Source organism: Pseudophryne corroboree (genome assembly GCF_028390025.1).
Source record: "Pseudophryne corroboree isolate aPseCor3 chromosome 3 unlocalized genomic scaffold, aPseCor3.hap2 SUPER_3_unloc_10, whole genome shotgun sequence".
NCBI lineage: Eukaryota > Metazoa > Chordata > Amphibia > Anura > Myobatrachidae > Pseudophryne > Pseudophryne corroboree.
Window position 1 is genome coordinate 1,716,304 of NW_026967494.1, and position 24,095 is coordinate 1,740,398.

The 24,095-nt window shown below is 47.7% G+C and overlaps 1 protein-coding gene across 2 annotated transcripts; it reads right to left on the reverse strand.

Annotated features, from left to right (window-relative positions):
* Positions 1-668: 668 nt before the first annotated feature.
* Positions 669-23,919, reverse strand: LOC134983217 (zinc finger protein OZF-like). Of its 2 annotated transcripts, none has more exons than XM_063948956.1 (6): positions 23,814-23,919; positions 9,100-9,291; positions 5,604-5,683; positions 5,384-5,485; positions 4,990-5,238; positions 669-2,944 (listed from the first exon to the last, which is right to left on the reverse strand). In XM_063948956.1, exons 3-6 carry the CDS (start codon positions 5,635-5,637, stop codon positions 1,776-1,778), a joined length of 1,554 nt encoding a protein of 517 aa, XP_063805026.1. In that variant the 5' UTR covers positions 5,638-5,683; positions 9,100-9,291; positions 23,814-23,919; the 3' UTR covers positions 669-1,775. The 2 variants fall into 2 exon arrangements, with proteins under 2 accessions (XP_063805026.1, XP_063805025.1); XM_063948955.1 differs by having other exon boundaries at positions 669-2,947.
* Positions 23,920-24,095: the final 176 nt, after the last annotated feature.

Consider the following 24,095-nt stretch of genomic DNA (forward strand, 5'->3'; position numbering starts at 1 on the left):
TATCAAATGGCAATGGTGAAGGAAAAATGCTTATATATCAATAAATATTCAAGCCAAAAAAGCAAATGTTTCTCTCCAATCCAAGAGATTTTCAACATCAATGCAGCACTTAGAAATATATGATTGAAAGTCAAACTTATACGTTAGTCGTCCTCGGTCATCTAGTGACCGTCAAAGACTCCGGCATCCCAGCACAGATCACCCTGTTGCCACTGCCATCCACACACACTTCTCTGGGAACATACACTATATACCAAATGTACCAAGATGATTCAATTACCGTAATTCACACCTGCCTATTCCGGGGACAGTGTGTTGTCATCTTCCCCCTCCAGCTCCACATCCTCTGGTAGTTCAGTGTCAGACTGGAGCACCTGTGGGAGTGTACGTTTATGAGAGACCACCAGAGGGGGCTGAGTTGGCTGTCTGTGATCAGCAGTCTTAATAATGAACTCTTCTACAGACTGTTTCAGGGTTTGTCTCTCCTGCTTTGCAGCAGGTGACTTTATATCTGTAATCATTGTTTTGAATGAGTCCAACCATGCAGGTTCCTGCAAAGCACTACCCTGTGAAGGTAGAGAACACTGGCTACAGAGCAGGGACCCCTGGGAAGAGGGTGTAAACTTGGTGTTGCAAGAAGGACACAAAGACTTTTTTCTCAGACAAGCTTACAGCAGAAAACACAGATATTTATATCACAGTGCAGTGACACACAATAGGGAACAGCACAGTAACCCAGACAACCCTGATTGGAGGAACACAGAGAGGACTGGGACCAGCACACAATACCTCAGCTCAGGGCAGGGCTCCGCTGGGTATGTTTTACACGTTTTGTGGCCAGCGGTGTAACCGCTATATATGCGCTCCCCCCCTTTTCTATCAGACCCCCTGGTACCAGTACAAAACGTGGTGCAGTGGCCTCTGTGGAGGAGCAGATTGAGCGTGCAGTCTGTAACCAGCAGCAGGAAATGGCGCCTTTCCAGTCTCTGGTCCCGCTCTCTGGGAAGCCCTGCCCCTTACATGGCATGCGGACCCTAGCAGATTATACTGACATAAATAGTAAAACCACCTTGTAATACATGTGTATATAAAGAGAGTAACCCTATGTTCAGTGTGCCAGTGTGGGGTCCACAGCAGGCACCGCAGCTCGAGGACTGTGACTGCCGCACCCTTTTGACGCCATTTGCACCAGGGACCTGCTTACTGGGACCCCTGCGTATTACTCAATGCATCTACTTCGGCATGTTAGGGGTGGCGGCATGCTACTGGCGTGGGCTCACACCCGAGTGTCCTGTCAGCGGGGATATGAACCATTAACTCTTTATTAAGTTGGTTCGGTTCCCACCCTAAGTGTCACGATGCAGGCAGACTGGTGCCAACCAGCGCTGCCTGAAAATAATAAACTAACATAAATTTTGATGAAAACTCTCTGGAGCTCCAGAGAATGCACCCGGCTCCTTGGGCACATTTTTCTAAACTGAGTCTGCTTGAAGGGGCATAGAGGGGAGGAGCCAGCACACACTAATGGACTCGATATATACCCCATGGTACGAATACCACCCCAGTATCCACTAGGATGTTATTGAAAGACAGGTTACTTGCATAGCAGTGGTAGACCAGGGATGATATGATTGTTTCACCCAGTAGCAGCATGCATATTGCAAAAAGCAAAGGAGATAGGACAGGAACTTGAGAAACAATGCATGGCAATTGTGATGATGAGATTAAAAAGGTTCCTCACCTGTGTGATGTCTATTGTGTGAAACAAAGCTGACTTACTTCTCACACTCAGAACATGGAAATGGTTTCTCACATGTGTGAGTTCTTTGATGTCTAACAAGAGCTGATTTCCCTGTGAAACATTCTCCACACTCAGAACATGGAAATGGTTTCTCACCTGTGTGACTTCGATGATGTATAACAAGTTTTGATTTTCGGGTAAAACATTTCCCACACTCAGAGCATGGAAATGGTTTCTCACCTGTATGAGTTCTCTGATGTGTAAAAAGATTTGATTTCTGTATAAAACATTTCCCACACTGAGAGCATGGAAATGGCCTCTCACCTGTGTGACTTCTTTGATGTGCAACAAGATCTGATTTCTGTGCAAAACATTTCTGACACTCAGAACATAGAAATGGACTCTCACCTGTGTGAGTTCTTTGATGTCTAACAAGAGCTGATTTCCCTGTGAAACATTTTCCACACTCAGAACATGGAAATGGTTTCTCACCTGTGTGACTTCGATGATGTGTAACAAGTTCTGATTTTCGGGTAAAACATTTCCCACACTCAGAACATGGAATTAGTTTCTCACCTGTGTGAGTTTTCTGATGTGTAAAAAGATTTGATTTCTGTGCAAAACATTTCCCACACTCAGAACATGGAAATGGCCTCTCACCTGTGTGAGTTCTTTGATGTATAACAAGAGCTGATTTATGTGTAAAAAATTTTACACACTCAGAACATGGAAATGGCTTCTCACCTGTGTGAGTTTCCTGATGTGAAACTAGATGTGCTTTACTTAAAAAACATTTTCCACACTCAGAACATAGAAATGGTTTCTCACCTGTGTGCCTTCTCTGATGTGTAACAAGAACTGATTTGTATGTAAAACATTTCCCACACTCAGAACATGGAAATGGCCTTTTGCCTGCTTTATCTGTCTGATGGGTAATAAGCTTTGTTTTCTGTGTAAAACATATGGCATCTATAGAACAGGGAAACACTGTGTCTACTGTCAGAGCTGTTACCGATGTACCAATATCAGAGTGATCAGGAGAACATTTCCCTGGATCAGAAGGACCAGCTGATAGAGCTGGATGTATAATTGGGATAATGGGGTTATCTCCTGGAGAATCCTGTCTACTGTCATTATCTTTTATGTCACAATCCGGGGATAACATAAGATGTCCTTCTGAGATATTCCTGCTTGTGTGTCCATCTGCTGGAAATAAAATACATTATGCACATATGAATTTTCATGAAACAAAATAAATATTGTATAGGTTATGTTCAAAAATGGCAAAAAACTATAAATGAGTAGAAAACACCCAGGATGTGTCAAAGTCGAAAAATATTGTAATGCATATACCATGTACTAACCCCATGCACATGCCCGCTGCGCGTGCACTCAGTCCGCCGTGCGTTCACATATCCGCAATTTGCGTAGGATCGCTCCTGCGATCATGCGCGTGGTATGGGTAATTACGGTGGAGTTTGTGAGCGCGTAGAGGGTTATTAGAACATTACATATTTAACCCAAATAGTGCATTTTGTACCCATAGTTCCCCTGCACCACATCAGTGAGTATCAACAGTTTAAACAGTTCCAGGACTAAGGGATTCGCCTTTGCATGATAGGAAGGGTCAGATAAAGGTTGGAAGGTGATGTCTAGTATCCAGCTGTAGGGTATTTTAAGGGTAACATTCCGATGTTGGTTAGAGAAAGATCGTATGTACCAGCGTATAGTTATGTGCAAAAGTAGAATATAGATATTAACTGTATTTAATGTATATTATGTATGCGGCGGGAATCCAGAGGATACCACCCACAAGAGCAGTTGGGGAAAGACATCGCCCACATTTTCAAATCAACCTATGACCTCTCCTGTGATGTAAAGACACATCTCTGTGTCCAATGGACAATGAGATTACAGTGACCATTGAATTGTGTATGTAAGTTGTGTATAAAAAGCACATTGTTGCCTGGCCGGTCAGAAGACTCTGAACGCTTTCTACCTGACAAGTGGAGGACCGGCCGGGTTGCGCTTGCGAACATTCTCACGTATGTACATTCTCTGTAGCCATTATTCTGTTGTAGATTTATCTTGTTAGCCTGTAGTGTATAATTTATACTGTTATACCTTTTGAAATAATCCACTGTGGCCTTAGAACCCTGTGGTTTCACTACATATCGGTGTTGTGTCCTCACTTTCCTGCTAGGGTTTAAAGCGGATTTTACTGTATAAGGTTATAGAGTGTATTGATAAGGTGTATGCACTGCGGGTACTTTATACCGCCAGCGCTACTTAAGGTTTAAAGTATAAACATCATTACAGTGCTTCGCGGCACATGGTTTAGAGTGTAACATTACATTGCATTACTAATAAGGTTTAAAGGTTATCAATTGTGTGTGCGCGCGCTGTGCGAACTCTGTACAATCAGCAAATAGCAAATAGCGTACAAAGTGCGTATCGCGTGTATTCAGTATAACGGACATAGCGGCTCCACGGTAAAAGTGTATCTAGAAGTATAGCTTTATGGTTTAAGATGATATCAACATTATCAGATGTTACATTGTACATTATATAATTCTGTAACTGAAATTAACCAGTACTATAGTTCTGCCATTCCTTTTATGCTTAATTAAAAATACTAGGAAGCTTGGACTGAAGTATAATATGCACTCAAAGAGTGTGAGGAGACTGGTCAGATCTCTAGGCTGGTAAAATACAGTGACATGATGTGAGGAGGAGAGCAGGAGTATAATAGGGGCTGATGGCTCCTGCTGTATGAGATACACCAGCGAGTGTGGGGAGGAGACTGGTCAGATCTCTGGGCTGGTAACACAGGGACATGATGTGAGGGTGAGAGCAGGAGTATAATAGAGGCTGATGGCTCCTGATGTAAGAGATAAACCAGAGAGTGTGGGGAGGAGACTGGTCAGATCTCTGGGCTGGTAACACACAGTGACATGATGTGAGGGGGAGAGCAGGAGTATAATAGGGCTGATGGCTCCGGCTGTATGAGATACACCAGAGAGTGTGGGGAGCAGACTGGTCAGATCTCTGGGCTGGTAACACAGAGGGACATGATGTAAGGAAGAGAGCAGGAGTATAATAGGGGCTGATGGCTCCTGACTCCACACTGGGAAAATACATATTCCTCCTTAGTTTGTACTGACAGAGGAGGGTGTAGAATTAGAGATTGCTGTAGTCACTCAGCAAGAATATGTGACTCTTATCTGTAATAAGTGTTTATTACTCACCTGTGCTGATATCTGTAGGGATTTCCTCCTCCTTACACTGTTGATCACCCCTCACATACGTCTCTTCTTCTCCCTCTGTATCTTCTGCCTTTATATCAGTCACATACGTCTCTTCTTCTCCCTCTATATCTTCTGCCTTTATATCAGTCACATACGTCTCTTCTTCTCCCTTTATATCTTCTGCCTTTATATCAGTCACATACGTCTCTTCTCCCTCTATATCTTCTGTTTTAATATCAGACAGATGTTCTACCTAAAAAGACAAACAAACACTATAATGACATTTGCACACAGTCAGATTAAACTGAGGTGAAACAGTATAATATCAAGACACACACAGCTCCTCTACAGATCATATAGTGACAGTAACTTTGGGTGAGACCCTAAATCCCACCTACCTGATCCTCCTGTGGGGTCCTGTGATTCTCCTCTGTACAATCCTGGGAATACAGAGGACGGGGACATCTCTCTGGGGTATCTCTGTTACTGGGCCCATCTGTAGGAGACACGCAGTGACTGAGTACAGTGTATATATGTGATTATCAGGTAATGTGTGTATATATGGGTCCCCATACCTGCTCTCCCCTGTACAATACATGACAGTCTCCTCTTACCCAGTGATGTGAGGGGCCGGTGATTCTCCATCATCACATCCTTGTACAGACCCCTGTGTTCCTCTATATACTCCCCCCTCCTGCATGGAGACATAGACAGTGACATCATGACACCTTATAGGAACCTGACACACACACAGTGATACAGTCATCACCCAGACACATCCCCTGGTGTTACTGTATAATGTCCCATTCCCTGTAGTCACCTCTCCAGTCATCACCCAGACACGTCCCCTGGTGTTACTGTATAATGCCCCATTCCCAGCAGTCACCTCTCCAGTCATCACCCACACAAGTTCCCTGGTGTTACTGTATAATGTCCCATTCCCAGCAGTCACCTCTCCAGTCATCACACAGACACATCCCCCGGTGTTACTGTATAATGCCCCATTCCCAGCAGTCAGCTCTCCAGTCATCACCCAGACACATCCCCCGGAGTTACTGTATAATGCCCCATTCCCAGCAGTCACCTCCCCAGTCATCACCCAGACACATCCCCTGGTGTTACTGTATAATGCCCCATTCCCAGCAGTCACCTCCCCAGTCATCACCCAGACACATCCCCTGGTGTTACTGTATAATGTCCCATTCCCTGCAGTCACCTCTCCAGTCATCACCCAGACACATCTCCCGATGTTACTGTATAATGCCCCATTCCCAGCAGTCACCTCCCCAGTCATCACCCAGACACATCTGCATGTTACTGTATAATTTCCCTTTCCCAGCAGTCACCTCTCCAGTCACCACCCAGACACGTCCCCCAGTATTACTGTACAATGTCTCATTCCCGGCAGTCACCTCCCCAGTCAGAACCCAGACACGTCCCCCGGTGTTACTGTATAATGTCCCATTCCCAGCAGTCACCTCTCCAGTCATCACCCAGACACATCCCCTGGTGTTACTGTATAATGTCCCATTCCCAGCAGTCACCTCTCCAGTCATCATCCAGACACATCCCCTGGTGTTACTGTATAATGCCCCATTCCCAGCAGTCACCTCCTCAGTCATCACCCAGACACATCCCCTGGTGTTACGGTATAATGCCTCATTCCCGGCAGTCACCTCCGCGTTCATCATCCAGACACGTCCACCGGTGTTACTGTATTATGCCTCATTCCCAGCAGTCACCTCTCCAGTCATCATCCAGACACGTCCCTCGGTGTTACTGTATAATGCCCCATTCCTGGCAGTCACCTCCGCAGTCATCATCCAGACACGTCTACCAGTATTACTGTATTATGCCCCATTCCCAGCAGTCACCTCTCCAATCATCACCCAGACACATCCCCCGGTGTTACTGTATAATGCCTCATTCCCAGCAGTCACCTCTCCAGTCATCATCCAGACACATCCCCTGGTGTTACTGTATATTGCCCCATTCCCAGCGGTCACCTCTCCAGTCATCACCCATACACATCCCCCGGTGTTACTGTATAATGCCCCATTCCCAGCAGTCTTTTTTCCAGTCATCACCCAGACACATCCCCTGGTGTTACTGTATAATGCCCCATTCCCAGCAGTCACCTCCCCAGTCATCACCCAGACACATCCCCTGGTGTTACTGTATATTGCCCCATTCCCAGCGGTCACCTCTCCAGTCATCACCCAGACATCCGCTGGTGTTACTGTATAATGTCCCATTCCCAGCAGTCACCTCTCCAGTCATCACCCAGACACATCTCCCGGTGTTACTGTATAATGCCCCATTCCCAGCAGTCACCTCCCCAGTCATCACCCAGACACATCTGCATGTTACTGTATAATTTCCCTTTCCCAGCAGTCACCTCTCCAGTCACCACCCAGACACGTCCCCCGGTATTACTGTATAATGCCTCATTCCCAGCAGTCACCTCTCCAGTCATCATCCAGACACATCCCCTGGTGTTACTGTATATTGCCCCATTCCCAGCGGTCACCTCTCCAGTCATCACCCAGACACATCCCCCAGTGTTACTGTATAATGCCCCATTCCCAGCAGTCACCTCCCCAGTCATCACCCAGACACATCTGCATGTTACTGTATAATTTCCCTTTCCCAGCAGTCACCTCTCCAGCCATCACTCAGACACATCCCCTGGTGTTACTGTATAATGTCCCATTCCCAGCAGTCACCTCTCCAGTCATCATCCAGACACATCCCCTGGTGTTACTGTATATTGCCCCATTCCCAGCGGTCACCTCTCCAGTCATCACCCAGACACATCCCCCAGTGTTACTGTATAATGCCCCATTCCCAGCAGTCACCTCCCCAGTCATCACCCAGACACATCTGCATGTTACTGTATAATTTCCCTTTCCCAGCAGTCACCTCTCCAGCCATCACTCAGACACATCCCCTGGTGTTACTGTATAATGTCCCATTCCCAGCAGTCACCTCTCCAGTCATCATCCAGACACATCCCCTGGTGTTACTGTATAATGCCCCATTCCCAGCAGTCACCTCCTCAGTCATCACCCAGACACATCCCCTGGTGTTACGGTATAATGCCTCATTCCCGGCAGTCACCTCCGCGTTCATCATCCAGACACGTCCACCGGTGTTACTGTATAATGCCTCATTCCCAGCAGTCACCTCTCCAGTCATCATCCAGACACGTCCCTCGGTGTTACTGTATAATGCCCCATTCCTGGCAGTCACCTCCGCAGTCATCATCCAGACACGTCTACCAGTATTACTGTATTATGCCCCATTCCCAGCAGTCACCTCTCCAATCATCACCCAGACACATCCCCCGGTATTACTGTATAATGCCTCATTCCCAGCAGTCACCTCTCCAGGCATCATCCAGACACATCCCCTGGTGTTACTGTATATTGCCCCATTCCCAGCGGTCACCTCTCCAGTCATCACCCATACACATCCCCCGGTGTTACTGTATAATGCCCCATTCCCAGCAGTCTTTTTTCCAGTCATCACCCAGACACATCCCCTGGTGTTACTGTATAATGCCCCATTCCCAGCAGTCACCTCTCCAGTCATCACCCAGACACATCCCCTGGTGTTACTGTATAATGCCCCATTCCCAGCAGTCACCTCCCCAGTCATCACCCAGACAAGTCCGCTAGTGTTACTGTATAATGCCCCAGTCCCAGCAATCACACTTCCAGTCATCACCCAGACACGTTCCCGAGTGTTACTGTATAATGCCCCATTCCCAGCAGTCACCTCTCAAGTCATCACCCAGACACATTCACTGGTGTTACTGTATAATGTCCCATTCCCGGCAGTCACCTCTCCAGTCATCACCCAGACACGTCCCCTGGTGTTACTGTATAATGCCCCATTCCCAGCAGTCACCTCTCCAGTCATCACCCAGACACATCCCCTGGTGTTACTGTATAATGTCCCATTCCCAGCAGTCCCTTCTCCAGTTATCACCAAGACACATCCCCTGGTGTTACTGTATAATGTCCCATTCCCAGCAGTCACCTCTCCAGTCATCACTCAGGCACGTCCCCTGGTGTTATTGTATAATGCCCTTTTTCCAGCAGTCACCTCTCCAGTCAGCAGCTGAATGATCTTGTTGGTGAGTTTCAGGAACTTCTGGTCACTGTGTCTTTCATGTTTCAGTGAGTGAGGTGGAGGCACCGTGATGGGGCTCTGGGTAATGCTTAGTCCGCCTGACACACAAAGATGGCTGCTGGGTGTCTCATGCTCACCGGATGTCTTCCAAACTACTGTGTAATCCTGCGAAATGGGGGAGACATCACTATCACTGTAAATACTCCCAGATCCCCTCATCTCCTCAATTATGTCCCCGTATTATTACTAGACATATAAGTAATGTCACTGTGACATTCCCAGATCTCCTAACCTCCCCAGTCATGTCCCTGTATTATTACTATAGATACAAGTGATGTCACAGTGTTGTTCCCAGATCCCTTCACCTCCCCAGTCATGCCCATGTATTATAACTATAGATTTAAGTGATGTAACTGTGATGCTTCCAGATCCACTCACCTTACCAGTCATGTCCCTGTATTATTACTACAGATATGTGATGTTACTGTGACACTCTCAGACCCCCTCACCTCCCCAGTCATGTACCTGTATTATTACTACAGATATAAGTGATGTCACTGTGACGCTCCCAGATCCCCTCACCTCTTCAGTCATGTCCCTGTATTATTACTATAGATGTAAGTGACGTCACAGTGACATTCCCAGATCCCCTCACCTCCCCAGTCACGTCTCTGTATTATTACTATAGATATAAGTAAAGTCATTGTGACATTCCCAGATCCCCTCACCTCTCCAGTCATGTGCCTGTATTATTACTATATATATATATAAGTGATGTCACTGTGTTGCTCCCAGATACCCTCACCTCCCCAGTCATGTCCCTGTATTATTACTATAGATATAAGTGTTGTCACTGTGATGCTCCCAGATCCCCTCACCTCCCCAGTCATGTCCCTTTATTACAATAGATATAAGTGATGTCGCAGTGATGCTTCCAGGAGTCTGATATACATTTGATTCACACTGCTGCAATTATCATCTGTTACTCATGCCAGGGATATTATGGTCTCTGCTTTAATATAACCTGGAATTTGAGCAATATTTTCAATTCCCACAACTACATATAATAAAATTAATAATAATAGTTATAATATTAACAATAACGACACAGTATAAAAATAATAACAGATGTCTTTAAATCAGGACACCTCAGACCATTCCTCCTGTATTGTAGGACATCACCAACACTCCCAATGTATAATAATAATACCAGGACACCACAAGCCGCTGTCCCTGTACAATAATAACCATACACAAAAACCTGCTCCCTCTGTATAACACTAATAACAACAGGACAACCCATTCTGCTCTCCCTTTATAGTAATAATAAAATTACACCACAGGCTGCTCCCTCAGCAAAAAAATAATAATAATAGGACACAACGTGCTGCTCCCTTCTGTATAACAACAACAACAACAACAGGACATCACAGGCTGCTTCCCCCCTGTATAATAATAATAATAACAACAACAACAACAACAGGACACCACAGCCTGCTTCCCCTGTATAATAATAACAACAGGACCCCATAGGCTCCTCCCTCTGTATAATAACAATAATAATAATAACAACAACAACAGGACCCCATAGGCTGATCCCCCTGTATAGTAATATTAACAGGTTACCACAGGCTGCTCCCCCTGTATAATAATAAATAATAATAATAATAATAGTAATAACAGGACACCACAGGCTGCTCCCCCTGTATAATAATAATAACAGGACATCACAGGCTGCTCCCCCTGTATAATAATAATAAATAAGATTTTACTTACCGATAAATCTATTTCTCGTAGTCCGTAGTGGATGCTGGGACTCCGTAAGGACCAGGGGGATAGCGGTTCCGCAGGAGACAGGGCACAAGAATAAAAGCTTTAGGATCAGGTGGTGTGCACTGGCTCCTCCCCCTATGACCCTCCTCCAAGCCTCAGTTAGGATACTGTGCCCGGACGAGCGTACATAATAAGGAAGGATATTGAATCCCGGGTAAGACTCATACCAGCCACACCAATCACACCGTACAACTTGTGATCTGAACCCAGTTAACAGCATGATAAAACGAAGGAGCCTCTGAAAAGATGGCTCACAACAATAATAACCCGAATTTTTGTAACAATAACTATATACAAGTATTGCAGACAATCCGCACTAGGGATGGGCGCCCAGCATCCACTACAGACTACGAGAAATAGATTTATCGGTAAGTAAAATCTTATTTTCTCTGACGTCCTAGTGGATGCTGGGACTCCGTAAGGACCATGGGGATTATACCAAAGCTCCCAAACGGGCGGGAGAGTGCGGATGACTCTGCAGCACCGAATGAGAGAACTCCAGGTCCTCCTCAGCCAGGGTATCAAATTTATAGAATTTAGCAAACGTGTTTGCCCCTGACCAAGTAGCTGCTCGGCAAAGTTGAAAAGCCGAGACCCCTCGGGCAGCCGCCCAAGATGAACCCACTTTCCTTGTGGAATGGGCTTTTACCGATTTTGGCTGTGGCAGGCCTGCCACAGAATGAGCAAGTTGAATTGTACTACAAATCCAACGAGCAATCGTCTGCTTAGAAGCAGGAGCACCCAGTTTGTTGGATGCATACAGGATAAACAGCGAGTCAGATTTCCTGACTCCAGCCGTCCTGGAAACATATATTTTCAGGGCCCTGACCACGTCAAGCAACTTGGAGTCCTCCAAGTCCCTAGTAGCCGCAGGTACCACAATAGGTAGGTTCATGTGAAAAGCAGAAAACACCTTAGGTAGAAATTGAGGACGAGTCCTCAATTCTGCCCTGTCAGAATGAAATATTAAGTAAGGGCTTTTATACGATAAAGCCGCCAATTCTGACACACGCCTAGCTGAAGCCAGGGCTAACAGCATCGTCACCTTCCATGTGAGATATTTTAAGTCCACAGTGGTGAGTGGTTCGAACCAATGTGACTTTAGGAACCTCAACACAACATTGAGATCCCAAGGTGCCACTGGAGGCACAAAAGGAGGCTGTATATGCAGTACCCCTTTTACAAATGTCTGAACTTCAGGTACTGAAGCCAGTTCTTTTTGGAAGAAAATCGACAGGGCCGAAATTTGAACCTTAATGGACCCTAATTTTAGGCCCATAGACAGTCCTGTTTGCAGGAAATGGAGGAAACGACCCAGTTGAAATTCCTCAGTAGGGGCCTTCCTGGCCTCACACCACGCAACATATTTTCGCCAAATGCGGTGATAATGTTTTGCGGTTACATCCTTCCTGGCCTTGACCAGGGTAGGGATGACTTCATCTGGAATGCCTTTTTCCTTCAGGATCCGGCGTTCAACCGCCATGCCGTCAAACGCAGCCGCGGTAAGTCTTGGAACAGACAGGGACCTTGCTGGAGCAAGTCCCTTCTTAGAGGTAGAGGCCACGGGTCCTCCGTGATCATCTCTTGAAGTTCCGGGTACCGAGTCCTCCTTGGCCAATCCGGAGCCACGAGTATAGTTCTTACTCCTCTCCTTCTTATGATTCTCAGTACTTTTGGTATGAGAGGCAGAGGAGGGAACACATACACTGACTGGTACACCCACGGTGTTACCAGAGCGTCCACCGCTATTGCCTGAGGGTCCCTTGACCTGGCGCAATACCTGTCTAGTTTTTTTGTTTAGACGGGACGCCATCATTTACGTGGGCGACTGACGTGATGTTGTCCGATTGGATCAACACCGCCTGACCCTGAAGCAGGGGTTTCGCTTGACTTAGGGCATTGTAAATGGCCCTTAGTTCCAGAATGTTTATATGAAGAGATGTTTCCATGCTTGACCACAAGCCCTGAAAATTTCTTCCCTGTGTGACTGCTCCCCAGCCTCTCAGGTTTGCATCCGTGGTCACCAGGATCCAATCCTGAATGCCAAATCTGCGGCCCTCTAGTAGATGAGCACTCTGCAGCCACCACAGAAGAGACACCCTTGTCCTTGGTGACAGGGTTATCCGCTGAAGCATCTGAAGATGCGATCCGGACCATTTGTCCAGTAGATCCCACTGAAATGTTCTTGCATGGAATCTTCCGAATGGAATCGCTTCGTAAGAAGCCACCATTTTTCCCAGGACCCTCGTGCACTGATGCACTGACACCTGGGCAGGTTTTAGGAGGTTCCTGACTAGCTCGGATAACTCCCTGGCCTTCTCCTCCGGGAGAAACACCTTCTTCTGGACTGTGTCCAGAATCATTCCTAGGAACAGAAGACGCGTCGTTGGAATCAGCTGCGATTTTGGAATATTTAGGATCCACCCGTGCTGACGTAACACTACCTGAGATAGTGCTACTGCGACTTCTAACTGTTCCCTGGACCTTGCCCTTATCAGGAGATCGTCCAAGTAAGGGATAATTAAGATGCCTTTTCTTCGAAGAAGAATCATCATTTCGGCCATTACCTTGGTAAAGACCCGAGGTGCCGTGGACAACCCAAACGGCAGCGTCTGAAACTGATAATGACAGTTTTGTACTACAAACCTGAGATACCCTTGGTGAGAAGGGTAAATTGGGACGTGGAGATAAGCATCCTTGATGTCCAGAGACACCATATAGTCCCCTTCTTCCAGGTTCGCTATCACCGCTCTGAGTGACTCCATCTTGAATTTGAACCTTTTTAGGTAAGTGTTCAAGGATTTCAGATTTAAAATTGGTCTCACCGAGCCGTCCGGCTTCGGTACCACAAACAGCGTGGAATAATACCCCTTTCCCTGTTGTAAGAGGGGTACCTTGATTATCACCTGCTGGGAATACAGCTTGTGAATGGCTTCCAAAACTGCCTCCCTGTCTGAGGGAGACTTTGGTAGAGCAGACTTCAGGAACCGGCGAGGGGGAGACGCCTCGAATTCCAGTTTGTACCCCTGCGACACTACCTGTAGAATCCAGGGGTCCACTTGCGAGTGAGCCCACTGCGCGTTGAAATTCTTGAGACGGGCCCCCACCATGTCTGAGTCTGCTTGTAAAGCCCCAGCGTCATGCTGAAGACTTGGCAGAAGCAGGGGAGGGCTTCTGCTCCTGGGAAGCGGCTGCATGGTGCAGTCTTTTTCCCCTTCCTCTGCCGCGGGGCAGAAAAGAGTGGCCTTTTGCTCGCTTGTATTTATGGGAACGAAAGGACTGGGTTTGGAAAGACGGTGTCTTTTTCTGCTGATGTGAAGTGACCTGGGGTAAAAAGGTGGACTTTCCAGCCGTTGCCGCGGCCACCAGGTCCGATAGACCAGCCCCAAATAACTCCTCCCCTCTATACGGCAATACTTCCATATGTCGTTTGGAATCCGCATCCCCTGACCACTGTCGCGTCCATAACGCTCTTCTGGCAGAAATGGACATAGCACTTACTCTTGATGCCAGGGTGCAAATATCCCTCTGTGCATCACGCATATATAGTAATGCATCCTTCAAATGCTCTATAGTTAACAATATATTGTCCCTATCCAGGGTATCAATATTTTCAGTCAGGGAATCCGACCACGCTACTCCAGCACTGCACATCCAGGCTTAAGCGATTGCTGGTCGCAGTATAACACCAGTATGTGTGTATATACTTTTTAGGATATTTTCCAGCCTTCTATCAGCTGGTTCTTTGAGGGTGGCCGTATCAGGAGACGGTAACGCTACTTGTTTAGATAAACGTGTGATCGCCTTATCTACCCTAGGGGGTGTTTCCCAACGCGTCCTAACCTCAGGCGGGAAAGGATATAGTGCCAATAATTTATTAGAAATTAGCAGTTTTTTGTCGGGGGAAACCCACGCTTTATCACACACCTCATTCGATTCATCTGACTCAGGAAAAACTATTGGTAGTTTTTTCACACCCCACATAATACCCTTCTTAGTGGTACTTGTAGTGTCAGAAATGTTCAATGCCTCTTTCATTGCCGTGATCATGTAACGTGTGGCCCTACTGGACATTACGTTTGACTCATCACCGTCGACACTAGACTCAGTATCTGTGTCTGGGTCTGTGTCGACCCACTGAGGTAACGGGCGTTTTAGGGCCCCTGACGGTGTCTGAGACGCCTGGACAGGCACTAATTGATTTGCCGGCTGTCTCAGTTTTTTGTAAAGTGCTGACATTATCACTTAACTGTTTAAATACGATCATCCAGTCAGGTGTCGACTCCCTAGGGGGTGACATCACTAACGCAGGCAATTGCTCCGCCTCCACATCATTTTCCTCCTCATACATGTCGACACACACGTACCGACACACAGCACACACACCGGGAATGCTCTGATAGAGGACAGGACCCCACGAGCCCTTTGGAGAGACAGAGGGAGAGTCTGCCAGCACACACCCAGCGCTATATATATATATACAGGGATAACCTTATATAAGTGTTATTCCCTTATAGCTGCTGATTATTGTTATTTGCTGCCAAAAATGCCCCCCCTTCTCTTTTTTACCTTGATTCTGAAGCAGGACTGCAGGGGAGAGTCAGGGAGCCCGTCCTTCCAGCGGAGCTGTGAGGGAAAATGGCGCTTGTGTGCTGAGGAGATAGGCTCCGCCCCTTCACGACGTCCTTATCTCCCGCTTTTTTGTGTAAAAATGGCAGGGGTTAAAATACATCCATATAGCCCAGGAGCTATATGTGATGTATTCTTTTGCCACCTAAGGTAATATCTCTTATATTGCGTCTCAGGGCGCTCCCCCCCAAGCGCCCTGCACCCTCAGTGACCGGAGTGTGAAGTGTGCTGAGAGCAATGGCGCACAGCTGCGGTGCTGTGCGCTACCTTAGTCTGAAGACAGGATCGTCTTCTGCCGCCGATTTCACCGGACCTCTTCGTCTCTTCTGGCTCTGTAAGGGGGACGGCGGCGCGGCTCCGGTGACCCATCCAGGCTGTACCTGTGATCGTCCCTCTGGAGCTAATGTCCAGTAGCCTAAGAAGCCCAATCCACTCTGCACGCAGGTGAGTTCGCTTCTTCTCCCCTTAGTCCCACGATGCAGTGAGCCTGTTGCCAGCAGGACTCACTGAAAATAAGAAAACCTAAATTTAAACTTTTATTCTAAGCAGCTCAGGAGAGCCACCTAGCCTGCACCCTTCTCGGCCGGGCACAAAAATCTAACTGAGGCTTGGAGGAGGGTCATAGGGGGAGGAGCCAGTGCACACCACCTGATCCTAAAGCTTTTATTCTTGTGCCCTGTCTCCTGCGGAGCCGCTATCCCCCTGGTCCTTACGGAGTCCCAGCATCCACTAGGACGTCAGAGAAATAATAATAGTAATAACAGGTTACCACCGGCTGCTCCCCCTGTATAATAATAATAATAATAATAATAATAATAGTAATAACAGGACACCCCAGGCTACTCCCTCTGTATAATAATAATAATAATAATAATAACAACAACAACAACAGGACACCACAGGCTGCTACCCCTGTATAGTAATATTAATAGGTTACCACAGGCTGCTCTCCCTGTATAATAATAATAATAATAATAACCTTGATGGGATCACAAAGGACAAACAGAGCGTCCGACTTCCTGTGACGAGAAGTTCTCTTCACATATATTTTCAAAGCCCTCCCACTGGCATCACAATAGGTTGGTTGATATGAAAAGCTGTAAAAATCAAGTAGGGACTCTTGCATGACAATGCACCCAATTCTGACACACGTCTAGCAGATGCCAATGCCAACAGTGTGACCGCCTTCCAAGTAAGAAACTTAATGTCCATCTCCTGTAAAGGCTCAAACCAATCCGATTGCAGGTACTGCAGCACCACATTAAGATTCCAAGATGCCGTAGGAGGCACAAAGGGTGGTTGGATGTGCAGAACCCCTTTCAAGAAAGTCTGAACCTCAGCGAGAGCAGTCAATTGTTTCTGGAAGAAAACGGACAAGGCTAAAATCTGGACCTTTATGGAGCCCAAGCGTAGGCCCACATCCACACCTGCTTGCAGAAAGAGGAGAAACCGTCCCAGTTGAAACTCCACCGTAGGAAACTTCTTGGATTCACACCAAGACACATACTTTTTCCAAATCCGATGGTAATGTTTAGATGTTACTCCCTTCCTAGTCTGTATCAGGGTAGGAATGACCTTGTTCGGAATGCCTTTCCGAGCTAAGATCTGTTGTTCAACCTCCATGCCGTCAAACGTAGCCCCGGTAAGTCTTGAAAGGTGAACGGCCCCTGTTGCAGAAGGTCCTTTCGAAGAGGAAGAGGCCTTGGATCATCCAGTAGTAATTCCAGTAGATCCGCGTACCAAGCCCTTCTTGGCCAGTCCGGAGCAATGAGGATCGCCAGAACTCTTGTTCTTTTTTATTAGTTTGAGAATCCTTGGGATGAGTGAAAGTGGAGGGAACACCTACACTGACTGGAATGACCACGGAGTTACCAGTGCGTCCACCGCCACTGCTTGTGGGCCTCTCGACCTCCGAAGCTTCTTGTTGAGGCGAGAGGTCATCATGTCTATCTGAGGTACACCCCATCGGCTTGTCACCTCTGTGAACACCTCCGGGTGGAGGCCCCATTCTCCTGGATGGAGATTGTGTCTGCTGAGGAAGTACGCTTCCCAGTTGTCTACTCCTGGAATGAAGATTGCTGACAGTGCCACTTTTCTGCCCAGAGGAGGATTCTTGTTACCTCTGACATTGCTGCTCTGCTCTTCGTTCCACCCTGTCGGTTTATGTAGGACACTGCCGTTACATTGTCAGACTGAACCTGAATGGCCTGATCTTGCAGTAGATGTGCCACATGTAGAAGGCCGTTGTATATGGCCCTTAGTTCCAGAATGTTTATCAGAAGGATGGATTACAGACTTGACCACTTTCCTTGTAAGTTTTCCCCTTGGGTGACTGCTCCCCAACCTCTGAGACTTGCATCCGTGGTTAGAAGGATCCAATTCTGAATTCCGAACCTGCAGCCCTCGAGTAGGTGAGAAGTTTGCAGCCACCAGAGGAGTGAAATTCTGGCTTTTAGCGACAGGCGTATCAGCTGGTGCATGTGAAGATGTGATCCCAACCATGTGTCCAGGAGATCCAGCTGGAAGGACTGCGCATGGAATCTTCCGTACTGTAAAGCCTAGTAGGAGGCTACCATCTTCCCCAGAAGGCGAATGCACTGATGAACCGATACCCGGTCTGGCTTCAGGACATCCCATACCATTGATTGGATCACCAGCGCTTTTTCCACCAGTAGAAACACCCTCTGCACTTCCGTGTCAAGTATCATCCCCAGGAAGGGCAGTCTCCTTGTCGGCTCCAAATGTGACTTTGGAAGGTTCAGGATCCACCCATGATCCTGGAGTAGTCGAGTTGAGAGAGCAATACTCCGTAACATCCTCTTCCTGGAAGATGCTTTTATCAGCAGATCGTCCAGATATGGAATTATGTTCACTCCCTGCTTGCGGAGTAGCATCATCTCTGCCATGACCTTGGTGAACACCCTCGGTTCTGTGGAGAGGCAAATGGCAATGCCTGGAACTGATAGTGACAGTCCAGCAGCATAAATCTTAGATAAGCCTGGTGAGGTGGCCAGATCGGAATGTGAAGGTATGCATCCTTGATATCATGGGATGCCAGGAATTCCCCCTCCTCCAGACCTGAGATCACCGCTCTCAGAGACTCCATCTTGAATTTGAATTCCCTCAAGTAGGGGTTCAATGACTTTAGGTTTAATATCGGCCTTACCAAACCATCTGGTTTAGTTACCATAAACAGGTTTGAGTAATAACCCTTGTGTTGTAGGTGAAGTGGCACTGAATTAATGACATTTGTTTGAACCAATTCTTGAATGGCTTCCTGTAAGATAGCACTTACTATCAGCGAAGCTGGTAAGCCTGATTTGAAGAATCTGTGAGGTGGGAACACTTGAATCTCCAGTCTGTACCCCCGGGCAAGAATATCCTTTACCCATGGGTCTAGGCATGATGACGTCTAGATGTGACTGAAATCCTTTAGTCTTGCTCCCACCTGTACTATCTCCAGGCTGGGAGGTCCACCATCATGCTGAAGACTTTGAGGAAGCAGAAACTGGTTTCTGTTCCTTAGAACCTGTTGTTGCAGGTTTTTGGATTTTCCCCCACCTCCTCTAAAGACAGTGGAAAGGGGTTTGGACTTTTTAACTTTTGCGGTCCATAAGGACTGCAGTGAAGACGTAGGATAACATTTCCTAGCCGGTGGTGCTGCTGAGGGAAGAAAGGTTAACTTACTTGCAGTTGCCGTGGAGATCCACGCATCCAATGTGTCCCCAAACAGAGCCTGACCTGTGAAGGGTAGGTTCTCCACACTTTTATTGGATTCTGCATCTGCAGACCATTGGCATAGCCAGAGTCCTATGCGTGCCGAGTCTGCCATGGAAGTAGCCCTTGTGTTCAGCATGCCAAGGTCCTTCATGGCCTCCACCATGAAACCTGCAGAATCCTGTATGTGACGCAAAAACAAGTCAATATCACTCCTATCCATAGTGTCTAAGTCCTCTAGTATGGTGCCTGACCACTTTACTGTGGCTTTAGAAATCCACGCACAAGTAATAGTGGGCCTTAAAGCCACGCCTGTAGCAGTGTATATTGATTTGAGCGTAGTCTCAATCTTGCGATCAGCCTGCTCTTTTAAAGCGGTTGAACCAGGGACAGGTAAAACCACCTTTTTAGACAGCCTAGATACAGAAGCGTCTACTATAGGTGGGTTTTCCCACTTCTTCCTATCCTCTTCAGGGGAAGGGAAAGCAATGAGAACCCTTTTGGGGATCTGGAATTTTTTCTCTGTTTTTTTCCCAGGATTTTTCAAACAAAGAAGTTAACTCCTTAGAAGCCAGGAAGGTAAGCGAGGATTTCTTACTTTCTGTAAAATAAGATTCCTCTACCTGCTCAGGAACCTTCTCAGTAATATGTAAAATGTCCGTAATGGCTTCAATCATTAGCTGCACCCCTTTAGCAATGGATGCATCCCCCCCTGCATATCCCCATCACCGTCCCCTGTATCAGAGTCGGTATCAGTGTCAGCTTGCATTATCTGAGCAAGTGTACGTTTTTGTGGGTATGTAGGTGAGGTTTTAGATGAAGATGAAGTAGTGAGAGCTGAATACTTCAAACCCACTACAGCAGGGGTGGCCAACCAGTCAGTGACAAAGAGCCAAAAAACCTTGTTAGGTACGTCAAAGAGCCGACATGGAGCCGATGGCGAGCATGCAAAAATGGAATGTGGCCTTGTGCCTGCTAGACCACACGCCTGGTATAAAATACATGAAAAAAGCCAGGACGACATAAAATAAATTTTTTAAAGCCAGATCCATTGAAAAAGCCACTTTCACAAAAAATCCAGATTCACATAATAAACTTCAGCTCCCCCATGTGTCACTCCAGACAGCTCCCCATGTGTCACTACTGCTAGCACCCTCTTATGTCATTCCAGCCAGCTCCACCGTGTCAATCTTGCTAGCTCTCCCATGTGTCACTCCAGCCAACACCCTCTTGTCACTCCAACCAGCTACCCCATGTGCCACTCCTGCTAGCACCCTCTTATGTCACTCCAGCCAGCTCTTCCATGTGTCACTACTGCCAAGACCCTGCTGTGTCACTCCAGCCTGGTCTCCCATGTGTCACTACTGCCAAGACCCTGCTTTGTCACTCCAGCCAACAACCTCTTGTCACTTCAGGCAGCTCTTCCATGTGTCACTCCTGATAGCACCCTCCTATGTCACTCGAGCCAGCTCTCCCATGTGTCACTACTACCAAGACCCTGCTGTGTCACTCCAGCCAGGTCTCCTATGTGTCACTCCTGCCAGGACCCTCCTGTGTCTCTCCAGCCAGCTCTGCCGTGTGTCACTCTAGCCCACCCTCATGTATCACTACAGCCCCCCCATCAACTTGTGCCATTGCAGCAGTCCCTAATGTGTCCTCTGTTTGCTTGTGGGTGTCTCACTTCTAGTATCTGACTCATTCAGTTTTCAGTCCCTGTAGTGCTGCTGCGTGTCTAGCTGGAGTGCAGTGGTTTCTGTATCTGTTGTGGTCACATGATTTAGAGTTTTGGGAGCCACATTTGAATAAAGAAAGAGCCACATGCGGCTCAAGAGCCACAGGTTGGCCACCGCTGCACTACAGATTGTCTCAAAACCTGCGTCTCTTTCTCAGTATGTGACATCCTTGTTGAAATATGGGATATCATTCCCCTTAAAGAATCCACCCATGGGGGTTTGGAGTCAGAAAGGTGAGACAGCACATTGCAGTCCTGAGTACATGGAATAGACTCCTCAGGAGAAGATACACACTCTGCAGCACAGGACACAGAGTCCTTAGACATGGTAATGTGGATACACACACACACACGTCAGACACGTCAGACACAGTTTCCCCCAGAGTACCTTCAGAGAGACACAGAGAATAAGGAGCCAGCCACACAGCGCCCCGGTAGGCAGTTATTATACACTCCACCCCCCCCCCCCGGTACCGCAGAGGTATGCTGGAGTTATGTGGAGGGCAGCGCTCCCTGTCAGCGTCTCTTCCTGTGATCTGCAGGGAGAAAATGGCGCTGGTGAGTGCTCTGAAAAGCCCCGCCCCCTGTGTAATGGCGCGTCTTCCCTCACTAATTGTTTATACTGGCCTGAGGATTTTAGTGATAACAGGAGGATTAGCCCCTGTTAGCTGCGTGACCAGTGTAGGGTATCCGGTGCTGGCTCAGGACGCTCCTCAAAGTCCCTACACTGTGTGTTGCTGAGCCTTCCTGGAGCACAGCCTGTCAGAGCTGCACTCCCACCCTTGTGCCGCCATACCCGCTGGTGACCCGCTAACCGGGCCGCCGGCGCTATAATCACCACTCTTCTTTCTTCTGGCTCTGTTAGGGGGTGGCGGCCGTGCTGCAGGAGTGAGCAGTCGCCTCGTGGGCTTGCGATCAGCACCATCAGGAGCTCAGTGTCCTGTCAGCGGAATAGAGAACCATTAACTTCTAGAGTTGGTTCCTACTCCCCCCCATAGCCCCACGAAGTCCTAACTAACAATGACAGCACATGATGCTCCCCCTGTATATTATGACAACACAGGATGCTCCCCCTGTATATTATGACAACACAGGATGCTTCCCCTGTATATTATGACAACACAGGATGCTCCCCCTGTATATTATGACAACACAGGATGCTCCCCCTGTATATTATGACAACACAGGCCACTCCCCCTGTATACTATGACAACACAGGATGTTCCCCCTGTATATTATGACAACACAGGCCGCTCTCCCTGTATACTATGACAGTACAGGATGCTCCTCCTTTATATTATGACAACACAGGATGCTCCCCCTGTATATTATGACAGCACAGGATGCTACCACTGTATATTATGACAACACAGGCCACTCCCCCTGTATACTATGACAGTACAGGATGCTCCTCCTTTATATTATGACAGCACAGGATGCTACCCCTGTATATTATGATAACACAGGCCGCTCTCCCTGTAAATTAGGACAACACAGGCCACTCCCCCTGTATGTTATGACAACACAGGCCACTCCCCCTGTATGTTATGACAACACAGGCCACTCCCCCTGTATGTTATGACAACACAGGCCACTCCCGCTGTGTATTATGACAGCACAGGATGCTCCTCCTTTATATTATGACAGCACAGGATGCTACCCCTGTATATTATGACAACACAGGCCGCTCCCCCTGTATACTATGACCACACAGGTCGTTCTCCCAGTATATTATGACAACACAGGCCGCTCCCCTTGTATTCTATGACAGCACAGGCTGATCCCTCTGTATACTATGACAGCACAGGATGCTACACCTGTATATTATGACAACACAGGCTGCTCTACCTGTATACTAAGACAACACAGGAAGCTACCACTGTATATTATGACAACACAGGCCACTCTTTCTGTATAGAAAGACAATACATGCAGCTCACCCTATATAATAATAGTAACAAGACACCACAGGCCCCTCCCCCTGTAGAGTAGGACAACACATGCCGCTCCCCCTGTATAGTACAATGCCACAGGACACAACAGCTGTAATGTCCTGTGTATAGAATTACGGTAACAGCGGGGTCTGCGCCGCTTGTATTACGGTAACGGCGAGGTCTGCGCCACCTGTATTACAGTAACGGCGGGGTCTGCGCCACCTGTATCATGGTAACGGCGGGGTCTGCTCCACCTGTATTACGGTAACGGTGGGGTCTGCACCACATGTATTACGGTAACGGCGGGGTCTGCTCCACCTGTATTACGGTAATGGCGGGGTGTGCGCCACCTGTATTATGGTAACGGCGGGGTGTGCGCCACCTGTATTACGGTAACGGCGGGGTCTGTTCCACCTGTATTACGGTAATGGCGAGGTCTGCGCCACCTGTATTACGGTAACGGCGGGGTGTGCGCCACCTGTATTACGGTAACGGCGGGATCTGCGCCACCTGTATTACGGTAACGGCGGGGTCTGCGCCAGCTGTATTACGGTAACGGCGGGGTCTGCGCCACCTGTATTACGGTAATGGAGGGGACTGCGCCCCCTGTATTACGGTAACGGCGGGATCTGCGCCACCTGTATTACGGTAACGGCGGGGTCTGCGCCACCTGTATTACAGCAATAGGTCACTAGAGTGTCAGCCACCTGTACAGGGATAATGCAGCACCAGAGGCTGCTCCAGCTGCACTATAACAAGGCACCAGAGGCTGCTCCCCCTGTAGTACAGAACCTGACACCAGAGCTGCTCAGCCTATAGAATAATAATAATAATATCATTACCTGCTGCCAGACACAGCAATGGCTGCTCTCTGCTCCTGCTGCCTTGTGGGAATGATAGAAGGTAGACGGAGCTCAGACCAGGGGAAAATGGCCGCCGCTCCGGACGTCACTACACGGCCAGCGAAGCTATTGCTGCTGCCGGACTGGTCTACAAGAAAATGGCCGCCGGCCTCCTGCACTGAGGACATGTATGTTAATATTCATTAGCAGAGAGCGGGGCTGTGGGCGGGTTGAAGGAGGGGAGGGGCCAGTAACCAATAAGCAGCCTGTGCCAATCATGCC

What these genes read in the sequence shown, in the direction of transcription:
- LOC134983217 (XM_063948955.1), bottom strand. Translation starts at nt 5,637, where the DNA reads ATGATGGAGAATCACCGGCCCCTCACATCACTGG. An exon ending in CCGGCCCCTCACATCACTGG is followed by an intron (nt 5,486 to 5,603) that starts GTAAGAGGAGAC and finishes TGTCTCCTACAG; the next exon opens with ATGGGCCCAGTAACAGAGAT. An exon ending in CCCACAGGAGGATCAGGTAG is followed by an intron (nt 5,239 to 5,383) that starts GTGGGATTTAGG and finishes CTTTTTAGGTAG; the next exon opens with AACATCTGTCTGATATTAAA.